This window comes from Agelaius tricolor, unplaced genomic scaffold, assembly GCF_023055355.1.
Source record: "Agelaius tricolor isolate 1412-34295 unplaced genomic scaffold, bAgeTri1.0.p SCAF_54, whole genome shotgun sequence".
Lineage (NCBI taxonomy): Eukaryota > Metazoa > Chordata > Aves > Passeriformes > Icteridae > Agelaius > Agelaius tricolor.
In genome coordinates, this window is record NW_027269314.1 from 557075 (window position 1) to 579613 (window position 22539).

The 22539-nt window shown below is 57.2% G+C and overlaps 1 protein-coding gene and 1 long non-coding RNA gene across 8 annotated transcripts in view; both read left to right on the top strand.

The window, feature by feature from the left end:
* The window catches only part of DCTN1 (dynactin subunit 1), a 66627-nt gene that overhangs the window by 25212 nt on the left and 18876 nt on the right, over positions 1 to 22539 (top strand). For 3 of the 7 annotated variants that reach the window (XM_071455864.1, XM_071455861.1, XM_071455860.1), the window contains exons 3-8: positions 3166 to 3244; positions 6195 to 6226; positions 8020 to 8040; positions 14754 to 14771; positions 18855 to 18875; positions 22188 to 22376. In XM_071455864.1, coding sequence (XP_071311965.1) covers positions 3166 to 3244; positions 6195 to 6226; positions 8020 to 8040; positions 14754 to 14771; positions 18855 to 18875; positions 22188 to 22376 — 360 coding nt within the window. The remainder of the gene's footprint in view (positions 1 to 3165; positions 3245 to 6194; positions 6227 to 8019; positions 8041 to 14753; positions 14772 to 18854; positions 18876 to 22187; positions 22377 to 22539) is intronic. The other 4 variants (XM_071455865.1, XM_071455866.1, XM_071455862.1 and 1 more) reach the window with 3 other exon arrangements.
* Positions 14778 to 17718, top strand: LOC139604690 (uncharacterized). Its single transcript, XR_011684060.1, has 2 exons — positions 14778 to 16819; positions 16863 to 17718. It is a non-coding gene; the product is annotated as an uncharacterized lncRNA (long non-coding RNA).

Below are 22539 nucleotides of genomic sequence, written 5' to 3' on the forward strand. Positions count from 1 at the left end.
CAGCCTGGTGAATTCCCAATTATATTCCTCAGTATAATTGTTCCATTCTGGTGCCCTGTATTTAGCACCTGCAGCAGGTGGAGTTTGGGATCGATCTCAGATATTACCTGGAAGCAGATCCAGGAATTTTCATTAAATTGTGTTTAAAACCAGGTGGAATCTCACCCTCTGCACAGATCTTGAGGTTCTGCAGGTGGAATCTCACCCTTTGCACAGGTCCTGCAATGAAAGCAGCGTGGTGAATTCCCAATTATATACCCCAATGTAATTGTTCCATTCTGCTGCTCTGGATTACCACCTGCAGCAGGTGGAGTTTGGGATTGATCTCAGATGTTACCTGGAAGCAAATCCAAGGAATTTTCATTAAATTGTGTTTAAAACCAGGTGGAATCTCATCCTCTGCACAGATATTGAGGTTCTGCAGGTGGAACCTCACCCTCTGCACAGATCTTGAGGTTCTGCAATGAAAACTGTGGTGAATTCCCAGTTGTTCCATTCTGCTGCTCTGTATTTGCCACCTGCAGCAGGTGGAGTTTGGGATCAATCTCAGCTGTTACCTGGAAGCAGATCCACAGGATTTTCATGAAATTGAGTTTACCTGGAAGGAGATAACTCACACAGTGTGGCTGTAGCTGCTGCTATTTGCTGCTCGTGTGCTGCAGCAGGAGCCAGGGGCTCCCTGCAGAGCAAACATCCTCCGGGTGGATTCCCTGGGTCACCCTCCAAGGAGCCCCTGTGTCCCAGCCAGCTCCTGTCCCCTCCCTGGCACACTGGGGCTGCTTTGTGTCCCACCGAGCGGCCTCTCATTGCCAGGACCTTGGGATTGGGTGACAGAGGGGAGCTGGGCTCCACCCCAGCATTGCTGTCCCAGCCATTGGAAGGGCCTTTGGGTCATGCACGGTCAGAGGCTGCAGCAATGGCTCATCCAGGTGAGATTCAGGAATTACTGAGGTTGGAAAACACCTGCAGGAGGAGTCCAGCCATTCCCTGCTTCAGCTTGAGGGAAAATTACCCCATCCCTTAAACAATGGGATAAACACAGAGAGGGGAACCCACCAGAGATGGAGGCAAACTCAGCAGGAAGCTTTTCATGTTCTTATCCAGCCCAAACAGTGCTGGTGTGTAGGAACTGCTGGATGGAGCCCTGCTGCTCTCCTGGGGAGATTGCCCAGTATAATTCCAGCACACTCCCAGCTCCCCACATTTAAACTGGACACACGGACCTGGCTCCTCTGTCCGCCTCTCTCGGCCTCTCCTGCCAGCTGGGAGAGGCTGGGAGGGGTTTACAGGGAAAAGTTTGGGTCTGCAGGCCCAGGAGGGACCCCAAAGCCCACCCAGTGCCACCCCCTGACAGTCAGGGACACCTTCCACTGTCCCAGGCTGCTCCAATCCAGCCTGGCCTTGGACTCTGCCAGGGATCCAGGGGCAGCCACAGCAAATCTGGGAATGCCATCCCAGCCAGGAATTCCTTCCCAAAATCCCACCCAAATCTCCCCTTTTCCAGTGGGAAGCCATTCCCCTTTTTTGTCACCTCATCCTCTGGGCTGGGTGTGGGGTGAGTGCTGCTCAACCCCCGTCCCAAATTCCAGAGCTGGGCAGGGATGGGGACACCTGGAGCAGAGATGGGAAGCAGGATGGGTTCTGGAAACTGGGCATTCCTGGGATCATAAAATCCCGAATTTTGGGTTGGGAGGGAGTTTAAATCCCACCCAGTGCCACCCTCAGGGACACCTCCCACTGTCCCAGGTGCTCCCGGCCCTGTCCCTGTTCCTTGGACACTGCCAGGGATGGGGGATGCACCCAGCCCCATCCAGAGCCTGTGCCCGGCAGCCTCTGGCCCTGCTCTGTCCATCTGTCCGTCCATCCATCCATCCATCCATCCATCCATCCATCCATCCATCCATCATCCATCCATCCATCCATCATCCATCCATCCATCCATCATCCATAAACAGCTCCCAAATGCCCCAGGTGCTCAGTCCCAGAGCAAAGCTGTGGGTGCAGGGCTGCCCCAGCAGCTCCAGAGCTGGTCCTGAGCCCCCCTGGGGCACAGGGAGGGTCCCCGGTGTCCCCCAGGGCACAGAGGGGGGACCCCACCCCTGGCACCCCTGGCACCCCTGGCAGGGGCAGGGAGGGGCAGAGGCTGCCGGGCACAGGCTCTGGATGGGGCTGGGTGCATCCCCCATCCCTGGCAGCGTCCAAGGGACAGGGACAGGGCCGGGAGCACCTGGGACAGTGGGAGGTGTCCCTGAGGGTGGCACTGGGTGGGATTTAAGGTCCTTTCCCACAAAGCCATTGCAGGATTCCCTGATTCTGCCCGAGCTGGCAATTCCAAGCATGGCTGTTCCTTTGCTGGTGTGTGGAAATCCCTGATTTTGGCATCACCTGGAGCTGCCTTTGGCAGAGGAGCCCGATGGCGGCCTGTGCCCGGTCTGTGCTGGGAGTTCCCAGTGTCACTCCAGCTCCAGCCCCTCTGTGTCCCTGTCCCCAGCCTCTCCAGCAGCTCTGGAATTCCCTCCTGGGCTGTTCCTGCTGGGAAACCCCCAGACCACTCAGAATTCCCACCCTGCCAGGCTGCAGGTGTCATGATTTCCTTGGCATCATCTTTTCCTCGGTCTCTTTGTGGCTTCTTTTAATTCAAATTTCATTATTCCTGGTGTCAGCAATCTTCCCAAAATGGAATTCCTGTCTGACAGCTTCCCAGGTTATTTTGGTTTTTCAGCTGAGCTCGCAGGTGGGAGGTGTGATGGATCAGACAAATTCCTGCAGGAACAATTGGGGAGGTGCAGATCTGAGGCACAGGGATGGTTCTCTCTCTTTCAGGGATCTAATCCCTCCCAACCTCATTTTCCATGTTTATCCAGCAAAAATGCATCGAAAAATAGTTCAAAAGAAAAATCCCTGAATCTGTTACGGATGTTCCAGGCTGTCAGATCCAGAGCTTTGACTTTCCTCATTGCCTGTGTGAATATTCCATGTTCCCAATGAAAATAAGGAGTGTGTGGCTGTTTTCAGAAGGGTTGATGGAAAAGCCAGAAAGATAAAATTAAAAATCTGTGCCAAAACCATGGGATCTGCTCTGCTGAACCCACTCCCAGAGGGATCTGTGCCCTGCTCTCCCTGTTTGGGAATTTTGGGCAAGGATTTTCGTTGTGTTTTTTCCAGATCCAGGTGTTTGAGGATGGAGCGGACACAACATCCCCAGAAACCCCAGAATCTGCTGCCATGAAGGTCCCTAAGAGAGGTAGGATCCAGCTGGGAAATCCTTCCCAGAGAGGTGGGAATCCTTGGTGGAGGGGATGGGAAATTATTCCTGAAGGGGATGGGGAATCCCTCCTGGAGGAGTGTGAAATCCCTCCTGGAGGCATGGGAATCTTTCCTGGAAAAATGGGAAATTTCTCTTGGAGGAGTGGGAATCCTTCCTGGAAAGATGGGAAATCTCCCTTGGTTGGGTGGGAATCCTTCCTGGAAGGACAGGAAATTTCTCATGGAGGGGTTGGGAATCCTTCCTGGAGAGATGGGGAATCCCTCCTGCAGAGGTGGGAAGCCCTTCCCAGGTGAGATGGGAAATCCTTCCTGGAAAGGCAGGAAATCTCTCTTGGAGGGGTTGGGAATCCTTCCTGAATAAATGGGAAATCTCTCTTAGAGGAGTGGGAATCCTTCCTGAATAAATGGGAAATCTTCCTTGGAAGGGTGGGAATCCCTCCTGGAGAGATGGGAAATCCCTCCTGCAGAGGTGGGAAGTTCCTTCCCAGGTGGGATGGAAAATTCTTCCTGCAGAGAAGGGAAATCTCTCTTGGAGGGGTTGGGAATCCTTCCTGAAAAAATGGGAAATTAATTTCTCTTGGAGGAGTGGGGATCCTTCCTGGAAAGACAGGAAATCTCTTCCTGGAGGGGTGGAGAATCTCCCTTGGAAGGGTGGGAATCCTTCCTGGAGAGATTGAAAATCCCTCCTGCAGAGGTGGGAAGTTCCTTCCCAGGTGAGATGGGAAATCCTTCCTGGAAATACAGGAAATCTCTCTTGGAGGAGTGGGAATCCTTCCTGAAAAAATGGGAAATCCTTCCTGTAGAGAAGGGAAATCTCTCCTGGAGGGGTTGGGAATCCTTCCTTGAGAGATTAAAAATCTCTCTTGGAGGAGTGGGAATCCTTCCTGAAAAAATGGGAAATCTCCCTTGGAAAGGTGTTAATCCTTCCTGGAAAGACAGGAAATCTCTCCTGGAGAGATTGGAAATCCCTCCTTGGAGGGGTTGGGAATCCTTCCTGGAAAGATTGAAAGTCTCCTTTGGAGGTGTGGGAATCTTTTCTGGAGAGATGAGAAATCCTTCCTGGAGAGATTGGAAATCTCCCTTGGAGGAGTGGGAATCCTTGCTGGAAAGGTGGGGAATCCTTCCTGAAGGAAGGGGCAAACCATGGAATATTTCCCAGCGGGCACCGCCGCGCTCCGAGCCTGTGGAATTGCCCATCCCGGTGGAACTGAAGCATCCCTCCCTCTGTCCCTCTGTCCCTCTGTCCCTCTGTCCCTCTGTCCCTCTGTCCCTCTGTCCCTCTGTCCAGCCCCTTGCCGTGCCCATTCCCCCGGGGCCGGGATCCCTTCCCGCTCTCCTCGGAGCGTTCCACACCCGCTGTCGCTGGCAGTGAGCCCAGCCAGGCTTCCCTGGGCTCGGGAATGCTTTCCCCGGGCGCTGCGGGATCCCGGAGCTGCCGGAGGGGGCTCTGCCAGCTTCCTGCCTTGGCTGCTCGCTCGGCTCCGAGTGCCAAGCCGGGAGCTCCCCGTGGGAAGCGTTCGTGGCATCGGGATTGGCATCGGGATTGACGGCTCGGGCTGGGCCGGGGGCGGTGGCTGTTGCTTGTGGGTGGGGTTTCTGCTCTACGAGGAATTAGCTGGGGAAAACGGAATGGACTCTTCCTTCCTCTCTGTTTTGGAGTGGATCCTTCCTTGCTCTCTGCTTTGGATGCTGCTGTAGAATCGTGGAATAATTCCGGCTGGAAAAGCCCTTGGACACCCCCGAATTCCCCAACGCTGGCCGTGTCCCCAAGTGCCACATGCCCAGGGCTGGTAAATCCCCCCAGGGATGGGCACTGCACCCCTGCCAGGGCCAGACAGCCCTTTCCAAGGAGGAATTTCCCCAATATCCCACCTGGCCCAGCCTGAGGCCGTTCCCCCTCCTCCTGTCCCTGTTCCCTGGGACCACATCCCAACTCCCACCTGCTTCCAGGAATTCAGGGAGTTTTGGAGAGCCAGAAGTTTCCTCCTGAGCCCCTTTCCCAGCTCCCTCAGCTGCTCCTGGAGCTCCAGACCCTTCCCTGGACACTGGGCTGGGACAGACAGACACCATTGCCAGCCCCTCCCATCCCAGCATCCCGGAGCAGGAGGAGCCCGGGCTGCAGGTGGGGTGTGGGATGATGCTGTCAGGGATGCAGGGCTGGGATGTGGCTGCCTGCCAAGGGTTTCCATGGGAACAGCAGCTGCTGCAGCAGCACTGCAGTGGGAGGTGCAGGGATGGCTCTGCCGTGGAGCCAGCACGGCAGGGACACCTGGGCCAGGGTGGGAGCGCAGGCACACCTGCCAGGGAGGGACAGGACACAGGGAATGGCTTCCCAATGGAAAAGGGGAGATTTGGGTGGGATATTGGGAAGGAATTCCTCCCTGTGAGGGTGGGGAGGTCCAGAGCAGCTGTGGCTGCCCCTGGATCCCTGGCAGTGCCCAAGGCCAGGTTGGACAGGGCTTGGAGCCACCTGGGACAGTGGGAGGTGTCCCTGCCATGGCACGAGGTGGGATCTGAGGTCCCTTCTCACCCAAGCCATTCCAGGATTCTGTGTCCCCAAGTGTCACCCACACATGGATTTCACCCCTCCCAGCCATGGTGACTCTGCCAGTCCCTGAGCAGCCTGGAGCTCAGGAATCCCTGAAATCCAGGGATTCAGCCCAAGGAGAGCAGTGGAACTGCCCCAATTCTGAGGTGTATCCAAGTGTTTGCCCTCCTCAGCCAGCAGCTCCCATTAGGAATTCCCTGTCCCCCCAAACCCACACCCCACTGTGCCACCATTTCCTGCCAGATCCCGACTCTGCTTCACTCCCACTTCCCAAAATTCTCCTGTCCTCCCCTGCTGGGTGCCCTGTGGCTGCAGGGACACTGGGATGGGGACAGGGGTGTCCCTCAGGCTCATGGCCCTGTTTCTGCTCTCTCCACAGATTCCCTCGATGCCACCAAGGCCAGCAAACTGGTGAGTGACCCCAGCACTTTGTCACCTCTGAGGGGTTTTCATCCCTTCAGGAAGAGCACATGGACACACTTGCATGGGATAAAATGCCCATGGAAAAGGAAATTTCTCCTAAAACCCATGGGAAACAAGGTGTAAAAAATGTCATTTACAGGCACTGGCCAGGAATCAGTGGGTTCCTGAGGGATTATCCAGCACAGGTCCTGTGTCACATGTTTAGATCTGAGTTCAGCAGCATTCCCTGGCTGCTTCCTCCTGGAATCCTGGAAAGGACCTCAGAGCCCCTCAGTTCCTGCAGGGAACACCTTCCACTATCCCAGGATGCTCCAAGCCCCATCCAACCTGGCCTTGGATGCTTCCAGGGATGCAGGGGCAGCTCCTCTCTGAGTGCCTTCATCCAGGAGCTCCAGAGGCTCCTGGGACATGGACAGGGACGTGTTGTACCCAAATGTGAGGGATATTTCCTAAGGAATGGGAACCTGGAGCAGGTTCCTGTCCTTGGGAATGGCCATACAGGTGTGGGGCAGTGGGGAATTATGGAATACTGAGGCTGGAAAAACTCCCTGAGACCATCAAATCCAGCAGTTCCCCCAGCCCTGCCCAGGTCACCAGTCCTGGGACCAGGGATGGAACTGGGTGATCCTGGGGGTGGGTTTGTGTGGTTTGGGGTAGAAATTGGATTTTCCATGGGGATAAACAGGGGGCCCAGCTGGGATGTGGGCAGTGTGGGAAAGGAAATGCTGGGGACAAGGAGCTTCTGTGGCACCTGTGGGGCTGGGGTGGGGCACACTGGAGCCCAGCCTCCTGTGCTGCCATTCCAGATAATTCCCTGGAGTGGGAATTCTGCTCCCCAGAGTAGGAACAGCTGGGATGGGGATGGAGCAGCACCTGGGGGTTCACTGTGCTCAAACCCTGGTGAGTGTGAGCTCCAGCCAGAAGGGAGGATGGAAATGGATTCCCTGCCCCGTGTTAGAGGGATTTGGGAAGGGTTTTTTGGCTTTTCCTGCTGTGTGGGGTGTGATCCATCAACCCCTGGCACTGCTGGAGCCTGTGCTCCATGTGCTCCCTGCCTCATCCTCCTGGTTTAATTCCACCCTGGAATTCATTAGAAGACAAAGAGAATATTTAGAAAACCTCAGTGTTCTTGAAATCGGGGAATGGGGATTGTTCTTGGAATTTTTTTGTGCTGCTGATGTGGAGAAGGGGTCAGGACAGGAGATGCTGCTCCATGAGCAGCTGCATTCCAGGGCATTCCTGCTGGTTTGTCATGGAATTCTGGAGTGGTTTGGGGTAGGAGGGACCTTAAAGCCCATCCAGGGACATTTCCCACTCTCCCAGGTGGCTCCAAGCCCCATCCAGCCTGGCCTTGGACACTTCCAAGGATCCAGGGACGGCCACAGCAAATCTGGGAATTCCATCCCAGCCTGTTTCCACTCTCCCAGGGAAGAATTCCTTCCCAAAATCCCACCCATCCCTGCCCTCTGGCAGTGGGAAACCTTTCCCCCTTGTCCTCACATCCTCTGCATCCTGGGAGATGCTGGCCCCCAGTCCCTTTACCCTGAAATGATTTATTCCCCTTTGCACATGTCCTGACCCCCCAAATCCTCCGTGCTGGGGGTGGGGGACAGCAGGAGGCGACTCCAGAGCAAGGGGGTGACTCCAGGGCTGTTTTCTCCTTAATTTACTTCAATTTCCCTGATTCTGTTTCCCCTCCTGCCTTTCCTGCAGCCCGGAGGGGGTTCCTAGGAGAGCCTCCAGGGCTGGTCTAACCTTCCTTCTGTTCCCTCCTCACGCAGCGCGGAGCCAAGCCCAAAAAGGTGCTGTCCGTCTGTCTGTCCCTCCGCCGCGCGCGCGGCCGCATGCCGGGGCCATCGTCACCCTCAGTGTCCCCCATCCCGCTCCATCCCAGCGCTGCATGGCTGTCCCTGCATGTGCTCCCAGCCTGGGAGGGGACACGGCTCAGGGCGGTGTCACCTCAGCGTGGAGCCGTGGAGCGTTTGGGCGGGAAGTGCCTCAGAAAGCGGCGAGTTCCCAACGGTGTCCCCCCCCCACGTGTCACATCTGCAGGAATGGGGACTGTCCCCTCTTCCAATGGTTTCCAGTTCTTTCCATGAAGGAGTTTTCCCACTGTCCAGCCTGAATCTCCCCTCTGGCACAACTCTCTCAGATGTTTTTATAACCCCCAAACCCTCCGGTGGCTCGGGGATAAGCGGCACCTTCTCAGGGCTGTCCTGTCCCTGGGCTCTGCCTCCTCTTGGGGACACTCAAACCCACCTGGGTTGTGACAATCACTGAAGGCAAAAGTCTTTCATGCAAGGATGAGCTGAAACTCCAAAGGTCTTGGCAAAGAATCCCAGAATGGTTTGGGTTGGGATGGACATTAAAGCCCATCTCATTCCACACCATGGACAGGGCCAGCAAATCATCTTCCCTGCAGGAAATTTGGGGAATTTTTTCCCCCTCTTGGGAATTTTGCCAAGAGAAAAGCCAAGGTGGGCACTGGAGCTGTGGGAGAGGGGAGGGAGGTGTTACCTGGGCACCCTTTGGTCCAGATTTGATTTCCAGCTGCTTCTGTGTTGATTTTTGGGTGGCAGAATGATCCAAAGAGTTCTGTTTGTCCATGGGAAATGCAGAGGAGAGGAGCAATGTGGAATCTGCCGAGAGCCTGCGGAGAGAGGCCGGGAGCACCTGCCCCCAAGTGTCCCCTCCTTGTGTCCCCCACATCCAGGTGTCTGCATGTCCCTGAGGCTTCAGGGGCCGTGTGGCTCCCTCATCGTGGCCCTGCCAGCTCCAAGGGGCTCTGCTGGGATGGAATTCCTGTTTGGAATGTTGGGTTCTGCCTTCCCTGTCCTTGTTCTGGTGGGTTCGCAGCTGCTCCGTGTCCCCGCTGTGTCCCCGCTGTGTCCCCGCCGTCTGCTCGGAGCTGCAGCTGGGATTAGGATCAGGGGGTGTGACTGTCACTGCCCTGGGGATCTGGGACTGTCACTGTCACTGTCCTGGGGACCTGTGACTGTCACTGTGCAGGGGATCTGGATCTGTGACTGTCACTGTCCTGGGGATCTGTGACTGTCACTGTCACTGCCCTGGGGACCTGTGACTGTCACTGCCCTGGGGATCTGTGACTGTCACTGTCACTGTCCTGGGGATCTGGGATTGTCACTGTCACTGCCCTGGGGATCTGTGACTGTCACTGTCCTGGGGATCTGTCACTGTCACTGCCCTGGGGACCTGTGACTGTCACTGTCACTGTCCTAGGGATCATGGATCTGTGACTGTCACTGCCCTGGGGATCTGGGACTGTCACTGTGCAGGGGATCTGGATCTGTGACTGTCACTGTCCTGGGGATCTATAATTGTTACTGTCCTGGCAATCATGGGGCTGTGACTGTCACTGCCCTGGGGATCTGGATCTGTGACAGTCACTGTCCTGAGGATCTGGATCTGTCACTGTCCTGGGGATTGTAGTGACAGTCATTCTCCTGAGGACCATGGCTCTGTGACTGTCACTGTCCTGGTGGTCTGGATCTCTCACTGTCCTGAGGATCATAGATTTGTGACTGTCACTGTCCTGGGGATCATGGATTTGTGACTGTCACTGTCCTGGGGATAAGGATCTGTCACTGTCCTGCCCCTCGTCCTGGCCGCATGGACACACCTCACACAGGGACGTCCCCATTGAGGGACAGCCCCATGCCAGGCCCTGCTGTCCCCTCACAATTTAACCTTTTCAGCCATTCATGGCCCTGAGATCCCCTCTGTCCCTTGGGCAGCTCCTGCCCCCACACAGGGATGTGCCATCTGGTGGGGGGGCCTGGATAATGAGAGTAATTAGCGGGTAAATCCTCGTTCTGGAGATTAGGGCGGCTCCTGTGTGTCAAATACAGACTTTAATCGTGTGCAGAGCTGCTGCCAGATGGGCCTTGCCCCCTGCTCTGCTCCTTCCCTGCTTTCCATGGATTTGGGAGTGCTGTGGCCTTTGTGGCCTTTGGGTTGTGCTGTCCCCAGGGCTTGGAGCAGGGGCTGCAGGACACTGGGGGTCCTGTCCCTTGGCTGTGACACTGTGTCGGGTGTCCTTGTGCTTGGAGCAGGAGGTCCAGGCTGTCCTGAGGAGGTGCTGGCTGGGAAGGACCTCAAAATCTGATTAAAGAGCAGGAAAAGTGTCTTTCCCAGGTCATTCCCAGGTCATTTTTGGGATGAAGCAGTTGTGCTGTCTTCATCCCCATGACAATGTGTCTGTGCTGGTGACAGCCAGTCCCTTCTCCTGCTGCAGTGCTGGGTGGCACTGGGTCACGGATGTCACCTCCCAGGGACACGGAGGTGGCAGGGCTGTGATGGGAGCAGGGGGCTCCCGGGCATGCAGGGAAAGGCTCCAGCAAAAGCTCTGCCTCACTTGGGGACATCAGGGTGGGCTGCCAGGGTCTGACCCATTCAGGGATCATTGAATCGTGGAACGTTTAGGTTGGAAAAACCCTCTGAGAGCACTGAGTCCAACTGTCCCCTGGCACTGCCAAGGCCGTGTCCCCAAGTGCCACATCCACAGGTGGCATGTGCTGGTGCTGTGACCCTGCTGTTAAATCCTGTCCTGCCACCTCAGGTCACCTGTCCCCTGCTGCTGCAGCCAGTTTGATCCTGGGATTGTCCCTCGGATGATCAGATTTGTCCCTCTGCGGTGCCATCCCTGTTCTTCCATCCTCCCTGTGGCACCCCATGTGCCAGGCCTGGATTCCTGCTGTGTCCTGGGGCTGGGCCCTCTCTGCTGGGCACCGTCTCCCGTCCCATTCCACCACAGGGTGACCCGTCAGTGGCTGGGTCAGTGCTGGTTGTTATCCTGGTGTTATCCTGATGTTATCCCGGTGTTATCCTGGTGTTATCCCGGTGTTATCCCGGTGTTATCCCGGTGTTATCCCGGTGTTATCCTGGTGTTATCCTGGTGTTACCCCGGTGTTATCCCGGTCTCCATGCAGGAATGGCCAGGTCAGTGTCTGGTTGTTATCCCAATGTTATCCCAGTGTTATCCTGGTCTCCATACAGAAGCAGCCAGGTCAGTGCCGGTTGTTATCCCGGTGTTATCCTGGTGTTATCGTGGTCTCCATACAGAAGCAGCCAGGTCAGTGCCCAGTTGTTATCCCGGTGTTAGCCCAGTATTATCCCGGTCTCTGTGCAGGAGCAGCCAGGTCAGTGTCTGGGTGTTAGCCCAGTATTATCCCAGTCTCTGTGTAGGAGTGGCCAGGTCAGTATCCTGGTGTTATCCCGGTGTTATACAGGAGCAGCTGGGTCAGTGTCCGGGTGTTGTCCCGGTGTCATCCCTGTCTCCATGCAGGAATGGCCAGATCAGTGTCCGGTTGTTATCCCGGTGTTATCCCACTGTTATCCCACTGTTATCCTGGTCTCCATACAGAAGCAGCCAGGTCAGTGTCCGGTTGTTATCCCGGTGTTATCCTGGTCTCATCCTGGTCTCCATGCAGGAGTGGTGGAGTCAGTGTCCGGTTGTTATCCTGGTGTTATCCCGGTGTCCGTGTCAGTACCTGGTTGTTGTCCTGGTCTTATCCCGGTCTCCATGCAGGAGTCAGTGTCCGGTTGTTATCTCAGTGTTATCCCAGTTGTTATCCTGGTCTGCATGCAGGAGTGGCCAGATCAGTGTCTGGTTGTTATCCCAATGTTATCCCGGTGTTATCCTGGTCTCCCTGCAGGAGCAGCCAGGTCAGTACCCAGTTGTTGTCCTGGTGTTATCCCGGTGCTATCCCGGTGTTATCCCAGTGTTATCCTGATGTTATCCCGGTGTTATCCTGGTCTCCATGCAGGAGCAACTGGCCTGTTCAGGCCCGGAGCAGGTCCCAGCTGTTCTGTTGAGCACAGAGGGGCCACCCCAAGCCCCGTTGATCCTTTCAAGGAACGGATAATCCATCAGCTCCCGAAGCCCAGCTCACCCCCGCTGCCCAAACCGTGTCCCATGGCAGGGCCTGGATGGAGCCAGGGCTGATTTCCCAGGCCCTGCTGTTCCTCAGGCTCGGTGACAGCCCTGTGGCAGCTCCGTGTGTCCCCAAGGGAGCCTGTGGGCATTATTTGGATGTGACCCTCTGGGGCCAGGAGCTGAGCAGCATCTGGTGCTGCAAACGGATGGCTCCATGGAAGAGAGCTGGAGTTAACCCTGGCATCTCCTCTCCAATCCCCCCAAGGGCCAGGAATTCTCCCATCTGTGGTGGTGCCACCAGCTCCTTCTCATGGATTTAGGATAAAAAACCTCCCTTACCCATCCCTGAGGAGTTTCAGGGACAGCCCCAAAGCGCCTGACACCATTTCCCTGGGGTTAATTGCATTTTCTCCCTGCTGCTGCATTTATTGGATCTTTGTGTGGGAAGAGTTGATATATTCTGGATTTAGGGAGCAGAGCTGTGTGTGAGGAGAGGAGCTGGTTCATTAGAGCAGCTCTAATACCCATAATTATCTTAAACTTAAATCCGTGTGAGCCTGCACGTGGCTCCTCCAGAAATGGACACAGCACTGGGATCATTCAGGGGCTTAAAGCCACGGATCCAGGATGATTTCATCTGGAAATGCTTCAAAAGGGGCTCCTGTGTTGGGCCAGGGCTGGTGGGAATGGGAGGGAGATTCTGTTGGAGCGTTGGAATGGATTTGAATGATCCTAAAAGGTGGGCCTGTGTCAGCTCTGGCTCCTGAAGGGGTTTGTGGTGCTCAGGCTGGTGGAGCTCAGGGTTTCTTTGTTCAGAGATGCAATTCCAGCTCCCAAAAATGTCCCTTGGGAATGCTGCCCTGCCCCCAGCGCCTGCCCCCAGCCAGAGGGAGCTGCAGGAGAGCAGATCATGGAATGGGCTGGGTTAGAGGGGACCTGAAACCCACCCAGGGACACCTCCCACCCTCCCAGGTGGCTCCAGCCCCAGTGTCCAGCCTGGCCTTGGGCACTGCCAGGGATCCAGGGGCAGCCCCAGCAAATCTGGGAATTCCAGCCCAGGCAGGAATTCCTTGCCAAGATCCCAGCCCAATCTCCCCTTTCCCAGTGGGAGCCATTCCCTGGCTCCTGTCCCTGCAGGCCTTGTCCCCAGCCCCTCTGCAGCTCTCCTGGAGCCCCTGCAGGCACTCTGAGGATTCCCTGGAATTTTCCCTTTTCCATTCCCAGCAATCTTGATTCCAGAGCAGAGGGACTCCAGAATTATGGGATGGTTTGGATTGGAAGGGACCTTAAAGCCCATCCAGTTCCATCCCTTGCCAGGGGCAAGGGCACCTCCCACTATCCCAGGCTGTTCCAAACTCCCTCCAGCCTGGCCTTGGACACTTCCCCCACCCCTGATTCCATGATCCAGGGGTTTTTCAGGAATCAGATCCCAGCACAGATCAGTTGGACACAGGATGTCCCCAGCATGTCATCCTCGAGGGGCTGCATCCAGGGATGTCAAGGAGGCCTTTAAATGCTTTTTCCAGGAGATTGATTTTCAGGATTGTGCTGAGGGACTGGAAACACTGGAGGTAAAATTCCCTCTGTGTGTGGAGGGTTGGGTGTGAGCCTGGGGCACCCTGAGCTCCTCTCCCCTCCCTCGTAGTGTGGGAATTTTGGAAAATAACACAGCTGGAACGGGAGCTGGATGTGTTCATGTTACATAATATAATAATCATATCATAGATGGGATTTAAGCTCTGTGCATGTAAAGGGAGCTGCTCTCCTGCTCTCCAGCACTCCGTGGGGCAGGACACGGATTTGTGGAGAGTTTGGAGATGGTGCTTGGTGACATCCTGTGGGTTCCCAGCAGAGTTCTTGTCCAGGGACAAGGGGGATGCCGGGCAGGAATTGTGGGAATGCTCCTGGCAGGGCAGCGAGGCTCCGGACGTGCTGGACGCCGCCCTGAGTGGCATTTTTAGGGCAGGGATTTTGGGTCTGTCCGCACCCTCAGCCGTGCAGGGCTGCCCTGAGCTCCCTCGATCCGCCCGTGTCGGCAGGAGGTGCGGAGCTGGCGCTGGATGTCGGCGCGGCAAGATGATCCCTCTGTCCATCTGTCCATCCCTCCGGGCTCGGCGCCGGCCATCTGTCCATCCGGGCTCCGCTCCGTCCGTCTGTCCGCTCCCGGGGGATTTGCCAGCGCGGGGCGGGTTTGGCTGCGGGGATACCGAGCGCAGCCACGGAGCCGCCAGCACGGCGGAGCTGACACCGGGGGGGCTGTCCCGGGTGGGCTCCGAGCCGCTGAGAACCCCGTCGCCCCGTCCCCTCCCCGAGCGCAGCATCACATCCTCATCCCCATCCTCATCCTCATCCTCATCCGCACACCGCCCGCCCGCCCGGCTCGGTGCAGCGCCCGGCGGTGCGGCCCCTCCGCGGTGATGTCATGAGCCGCCGGGGCGGTGGTTGGAGCCACCGGCGGAGCGGGGACGAGCGGCCGCGGCCGGGGGGGGCTGCCCTGCACCCCCTGAGCCCCCGCCGAGCCCCGGGCAGGCCGCGGCCATTGGCGGTGTCCGGCCGCGCTGACTGACCCGCTGCTCCGTCTCCTCCCGCTCCGGCCGTCCCTGCGCGACGATGAGGCAGGCCCCGGCCACACGCAAGGTACGGTCCGCGCCCGCATCCCCCCCTCCTCCCCGGCATCGCATCCCCGCTTCCCAGCCGCCTCCTCCTCGCTGGTTTTCCCCGTTTTCCCCGCGTTGATGCTGCCGGGCTGTAATTGGGAGCGTGACGGGCTCGGGGAGGAGGGGGGCGGTGGGTGAGCATCGGTTCATGGCTGGCTTTGCCTTCCGAGCTCCCGGAGTCCCCTCTCCGTGTCACCCGGCCAATGCAGCGGCTCTGCGGCTCTGCCGGGGCCCTGTCCCCGCTGCCATCCCCTCTGCCTGGGGGTGTCGGTGCTGTCCCTGCTGCCTGTGTTGTCCCTGCTGCTGGGGTGCCAGTGCCATCCCTGCTGCTGTCCCTGTTCCCCACAGCCTGAGAGTGTCAGTGCTGTTCCTGCTGCTGGTGCCATCCCTGCTTCCAGTGCCACCGGTGCCCACCCTGGGGAAGCTGTGTGCCCACAATCCCGGTTTTCCTGCCAGCGACACTGCTGGGTTCAGCCTTTGGCATTCCCAGAGGCTGGCAGTACCCGAGTCCCCGCCAGGCTGCCATTCCCGCAGGTGACAGCGCGGGCACTGGCCTATATGTTTATTTTTAGTGTAACCACGATGTCACTGCTCAGCTTAAAGAGAAATCCTGGGAATTTTTGGCTGATGGCAGGGAATAGACCCGAGCTGGTCTATACCTGGCAGGAAATGCTCCTGATTTACCCCTGCACCTCCCTGAGCTCAGACACGGACGCTCCTCGTCACGTGTCCCCGTTAATCCTCTTCCCCATGGAAAGTTTCACGGATGCTGCTTTCCCTCTGCCCCGTTGGAGGGGGGAGTGGGGGCTGCTGGAGCTCAGCCCCAAGCCTGGATTCCATCCTGCTTTTCCTGGTGCTCCTCTCCTCGCCTATGGAATCACACCTGTGAGACCTGGGTGGTGCTGGTTGTTTCAAATGCAGAATTCCCAGCAGTATCCCAGGGAACCACACCCTGAGGGGCTCATCCTGGGGCTGAGACTCAGCTCCAGCAGAGGGGAGGTGCCTCCAAGGGGCCAAATTCCTGGGAATGGAGTGGGATGGCATCAGCATGGACCAGCACTGGATCAGTGCCTGGGTATCACCCCCAGCACTGCCTACCCCACTCAGGGGCTGCTGCCAATCGGAATCCTCCTGGAAACTCTGGGAATCCTCCACAGCAGCAGCCACATTCTGTGAAGTTCAGACCTGAAGCCTTGAAACTGAATCCAGGAGAAGGCTCCAGTGACACCTCCCCTGTCCTGCCTGCTGGAAGGTGACATTCACACATTCCTGCTCATCCATCCAGCACTCGCTGCTCCTGCCTGGATCGGGATTCCCACACCTGGAGCGGGACCAAATCAGGAGGGATTGTGGGACCCCACCTTCAGCAGGCAATGCTGACCCCACCACAGTCAGTCCTTGGTGTCCAGGAGGATTTTTCCAGAGTTCCTGCTGCCCGGAGCTGAGTCCATCTCGGAGCGCACCAGTTCGGAGCCCCCAACGCTCCCCTGGGAGCTGAGGTTTTGTAGTTCCATCAAATATTGATGCAGCAGCATTACACAGCAGAGCCAGAACCTCCAGTGGAACATCCATCCCCATCCATCCATCCATCCCCAGCGGGGGGGTTGGAGCATCCTGGCTCCAGGAGGGTCCAGGTGGGGCTGGAGCCTCTGTTCCCAGGGCTGGAACGGTGCTGGACACCGGAAAATCCACGTCCCCTCCTGGTCACCCACTTTTCCTGAGCCCAGGGATGACTGGCTGGGGACAGATGGTGCCACTGTGGAGGGGAGCCCGGCCATCCCCTGTTCCTGATGGAGAGAGCAGCTGGAGCATCCCAGAACATCCCTTTGCCATGGATCCCGAGGGTCTTGGAGCTTCAACGTTGAGTGGTCATCACATGGAGGAGACCAGAACTCTGAAGGATGCACAGAGCAGGATTATTCCCTGTCATTTCACATGGCTTTAGGGATGGTTACCAGGAGGCTTCTCCCTGTTTTTAGGGTTTGGTGTGGTTTGGGTTGGTGTCCCCCATGCCATGGCCAGGACAAGGCTCATTGTCCCCCAGTTCAGGGCTTGGTGTCCCCAGGACAAGGCTCAGTGTCCCCCAGTTTGGGGCTCATTGTTCCCCAGTTTGGGGCTTTGTGTCCCCCAGGACAAGGCTCATTGTCCCCCAGTTCAGGGCTTGATGTCCCCCAGGACAAGGCTCATTGTTCCCCAGTTCGGGGCTCTGTGTCCCCCAGTTTGGGGCTCTGTGTCCCCCAGTACAAGGCTCATTGTCCCCCAGTTTGGGGCTCTGTGTCCCTCAGGACAAGGCTCATTGTCCCCCAGTTTGGGGCTCTGTGTCCCCCAGGACAAGGCTCATTGTTCCCCATGATAAGGCTCAGTGTCCCCCACTTGAGGGCTTGGTGTCCCCCAGGACAAGGTTCGGTGTCCCCTGGGACAGGGATCAGTGTCCCCCACCCAGGAGAAGGATCAGTGTCCCCAGGGAAGGATTTGGTGTCCCCCAGGACAGGACTCAGTCATCTCAGGTAACATTTCCCCATGTCCAAGGATTTGGTGGTCAGTGTGGGATCCCCCAGCCCTGCCCCACTCCTGAGTCCCCCCACGTGTGGAATTCCTGAAGAAGACGTTTTCCAAGTGTTTCCCAGATTTTTGTTGCTGCTCCATGTTGCTTACTTGGACTTTGGGAAGATGCTGGAGAGCTCCTGAAAGGCGTCCTGAGGGTTTCACCTTTTGCTGCTGCAATTCCATTTTTCTGACAAATTTGGTCACTCAGGACATGTTGTGGAAGATGGATTGACATGGGAATAGGCTGCAAGTGAGCAGAGCAGGATTTAGCTGAAGCAATGCCAGAGGTCATGGGAAGTTTGGAAGTGCAAACACATCCTGGTTGATATTGAAAACAGGGAAATAAAGCTCCGAGGTTCCTGAGGCCTTGGGAGGGAACACGGCCGTGTTGGAGATCAGCTGGAGCTGCCGGTCCCTGGTGGGCTCCGTGTGCCTCATGTCCCCATCCTGGACATGAGATCATGTGGCAGTGCCATTATCCATCTGCTCTGCTCCTGTTTATTCCCAGCTGGGATTAGGTCATGGAATCAGAAATGAGGGAGAGCGTGGAAGTGCTCCAAGGCTGCAGCTGGGCAGATGTTCCCAATGCCCACCCGCTGCCCCCCAGGACCAGCCTGGTCACTCCTCCTTTTCCATCCATTAGGGATTGTTTTTAAGGGGAAAAATGCTAAATGATTTCATATTTGTCTCTGTTCCAGGCTGGGCCCTGTGGCCTCCCCTCCCTGAGCTGCTGGGAGCTGCTGCATGTGCATGGAGGGGTGTGGGGGGTCCTGCCCCAAAATCATGGATGACTTAATTCCAGCCATGAAAGGAAAAGTTGGGAGTGTGGGATCAGCTCTGTGGTGTCCCTGGAATTTTTGGTTAAACAAAGCAGAGCCTGGGGTCTCTGGGGCAGCTGGTCCAGGGTGCTCTGGGCCTTTTGGAAAACCAGAGAGATGAGGAGAGGAGAAAACTCATGTTTAAGATTAAATCCTTTCCACATCCTACTCCGGGGGTCTCTGGGAAAGGCATGGGAGGTCAAACCCCCCGTGCCCATGGAATGCCCAGCCAACCTGAACCAACCAGACTTTGCCTCTGAAGACTAAAATTCCTTGGAAATACAAGGTGGATCTGCCCTGGGGTATCTGTAGGATTGGGCTGGGGGTTCAGGATGTGCCCTCTGTCCCCAGCTCTGTCCCCACACTCGGCTGGAGGGGCGGGGATGGGGCAAGGGCTGGCTCTGGGCTCTGCTCCTGTGGTGCCCATGGGAGCTGTGCCAGGGGATCCCATGGGAGCTGTGCCAGGTGGTGCCATGGGATCTCTGCCCGTGGAGCAGGTTAACGAGCCCCCAGGCTAACGACGCCGCACGCACCCGGTGCCACGGGGCACGCTAACGATGCCGGGCACACTAACGATGCCGTGCTGTCTTTTGTCTCCTTTCCCTGCTCTGCCGCTCCGGCCGCCGCCGGCTGTTCTCTGCTCCTCTGTCCCTGTGTGACTGTCTGTCCTCTCTGCTTCCGCTCCCGCTGCCCTCCAGAGCACCGCCCGCCGACCCAAGGTGAGCAGCCACGGTGGGGGCACCGAGCGCGGGGGACACCGATGGCCCCGGGGGTGCCAGCGCCACTCAAAGCATCGGGTGTCAACCCCGTCACGAGCGTGGATCACCCCGGGTGCCAGCAGCACCGCAGACAGGATCCATTGGGTGCCAGCCCCACTCAAACATGGGCCATTGTGTGCCAACCCCATCAAACACGGGCCATTGGGTGCCAGCCCCACTCAAACATGGGCCACTGGGTGCCAGCCCTACTCAAACACGGGCCATTGGGTGCCAGCCCCATCAAACACAGGCCATTGGGTGCCAGCCCCACTCAAACACGGGCCATTGGGTGCCAGCCCCATCAAACATGGGCCCATTGGGTGCCAACACCATCTCAAACATGGGCCATTGGGTGCCAGCCCCACTCAAACACGGGCCGTTGGGTGCCAGCCCCACTCAAACATGGGCCATTGGGTGCCAACACCATCTCAAACACAACCCATTGGATGCTAACACCATCTCAAACATGGGCCATTGGGTGCCAACACCATCTCAAACATGGGCCATTGGGTGCCAGCCCCACTCAAACACGGGCCATTGGGTGCCAGCCCCACTCAAAACATGATCCATTCATTGCCAACCCCACTCAAACTTGGGCCATTGGGTGCCAGCTCCGCTCAAACACAACCCATTGGATGCCAACACTATCTCAAACATGGTGCATTAGGTACCAACCCCACTCAGACATGAGCTGTTGGGTGCCAACACCACCCAAACATGAGCTGTTGGGTGCCAACACTATTCAAACGTCATCCATTCATTGCCAGCCCAGCTCAAACACGATCCATTGGTTCCCAATCCCACCCAAACATGATCCATTCATTGCCAGCCCTACCCAAACATGAGCTGTTGGGTGCCAACCCCACCCAAACACAATCCATTGGTTGCCAACACCATTCAAACATGATCCATTCATTGCCAACCCCACTCAAATATGAGCTGTTGGTCGCCAACCTTGCTCAGACACAACTCGTTGGGTGCCAACCCCACTCAAACACAATCCATTGATTCCCATTCCCACCCAGCCATGATCTGTTGGGTGCCAACCCTACCCAAACATGATCCATTCATTGCCAACCCTACCCAAACATGATCTGTTGGGTGCCAACACCACCCAGACCTGATCCATTCACTGCCAACCCAGCTCAAACACAATCCATTGGTTCCCAATCCCACCCAAACATGATCCATTCATTGCCAACCCCACTCAAGCGTGGCCATTCTTGTGGATGCCAACTCAAACATGATCCATTGCGTGCCAACCCCGCTCAAACACAGCTCGTTGAGTGCCAACCCCACTCACAAACAATCCATTCTTTGCCAGTACCACTCAAACATGGCCCATTGGGTGCCAACCCCACTCAAACATGGCCATTCTTGTGGATGCCATCTCAAACGTGATCCTCTGGTGGCCAACCCCACTCAAACACAACCCCTTGGTTCCCAACCCCACCGTTGTCCTCCCACCTCATTGTGCAGAGCCCAGAGGAGCTCACAGCTCCTCTGATGGGCTCCTTTGGAGCAGGTCCAGATCCTTGAGGACCTTCTCCCAGGATGGAACAGTGTGAAATCCATGTGGCAGTGCCCAGGCTGTGCCAGGGGGTCCCTGTGGGCGTTGCTGCTCCCTGACTGTCCCAGTTTGTGCCAGGTGTTCAGTGGGATCTGAGTGGGATCTGAGAGATCAGATCAGTGGGATCTGAGAGAGCCTGAGGTGGGATCTGAGTGGGATCTGAGAGCACCTGAGGTGTCAGGCAGGGCTGTGTGGTCCCAGCTGGCCCTCGGGGGCTGCTCCAGCCAGCAGCATTCACCTTGGGAAGGGACTTGTGGCTCGAAGGGGGGAAATGTGGGAAAGAAATCCTTAAAGATTGAGTTTGGAGGTGGAGAACTCTCCTGCAGGGAGGGCTCCATCCTCAGCAGGTGCTTCCAGCCCCAGGCAGGGGTGGATTCCATCAGCTCCAGGGCCCTGGAATCACCTCATTCCCTGGCTTTGGATGGTTCTTGTTGATGTCTCTGCGGGATGTCCCATGGGACCTCCTGCTCCTTTGGCCTCACACCTGCCTGGGCAGGGAGGGGGAGTTGGGATCCTGGAATCATTGAATGGGTTGGCTTGGAAGGGACCTAAAGCCCATCCAGCTCCAGCCAGGACCAGCTCCCACTATCCCTGGTGGCTCCAAGCCCCATCCAACCTGGTCTTGGACGTTTCCAGGGGTGTGGCAGCCGCAGCTTCTCTGGGCAACCTGTGCCAGGGCCTCCCTGCCCTCACAGCCTGGAATTCCTTCCCAACATCCCATCTAACTCTGCTCTCTGGGGGGATCTGTGACCCCAAAAGCAGCAGGAACAACAAACACCTTTGTTTGGAGTTGTATCTGAAAGAAAGCGCGTGGGGCTCGGTGCCACCCAGAAGTTCCGTTTTCTGTGCCTGGGAGAGCTGGGATCATCCCAGGAGGGCAGGCTGGGCCTATCCAAGGGGTGCTGGACTTGCTGCAGTCAAGTTAACTCAGATTTGCCTCCATTTTTGGGGAAAATAAGGGCAGAGGGTGAATGTTTCTCTTTCTCAGCTGTACCCATGGGTGAAACCACACACTAGGTGAACCCTCATGGCACCAAAAATCCCATTTCTAGAAACAAAATCAAGTCAGGAAATTTAATTTATGCAGTCAGAAGTGAGTGGTCCAGAAATAGGGTCCATGAGGAGACCAGTGGGAGCTGGGAGGGCACCTGGTGCTTCCCTCACCCCTTTTCCCACTGAGCCTGGGCTCAGACAGTGATTAATTAACAGCCTCATAAGCGCTAATGAAGCAGCACCAGGCCCCCCTGGACCCTGGGAACTCACTCCTGGTTGATTTTCTTGTTGCTCCCCTAAAACTGGGTTCTCATCTTGATGGGCTCTGAGGTTTTGCTGTCTCATCCTCTGGAGCTGGGAAATGGAATCCTGGAATCCTGGAATGGTTTGGGCTGGGAGGGCCCTTGGAGATCATCCAGTGCCACAGCAGGGACATCTCCAATTATCCCAGGGTGCTCCAAGCTGGCCTTGGGCACTTCCAGGGACGTGAGGCAGCCACAGCTTCTCTGGGAAAGACGTGGAGTCCTTCCCCAATGGATTATCCATGAATTCTCTCTCTCCGAGCCCAGCTCCTCCAGAGCGTCTGACAGTGACAGAAGTCAGCGACGCTACTGGAAATGGGAATCTGGGAGTCACGGTGGGAGCTGTGGGAGCACCATCCCTTGGGATGTCCCCCCTGGCTCCCCCTCACCCCTGCTGGTGTTTTGCAGCCCACCCGGACCCCCACATCATCGGCGTCCGGCGGCACCGCCGGGCCCTCGGGCTCGGCCTCGGCGTCCGGGGGGGAGATGAGCAGCAGCGAGCCCGGCACGCCCGCCCAGACCCCGCTGGTGGCCCCCGTCATCCCCACGCCCTCCCTCGGCTCCCCGGGGGCACCCCCGGTCCCCTCGCCCACCAAGGTGAGCCCTGCCCAGGTGAGCTCTGCCCTGAACCGTGCCCAGGTGAGCGCTGGGCTCTGCCCGTGCTCCCCAGCGGGCAGGAGAGGAGGAGGAGGAGGAGGAGGAGCAGCAGCAGCAGCAGCAGCAGCAGCAGCAGCAGCAGCAGCAGCAGCAGCAGCAGCAG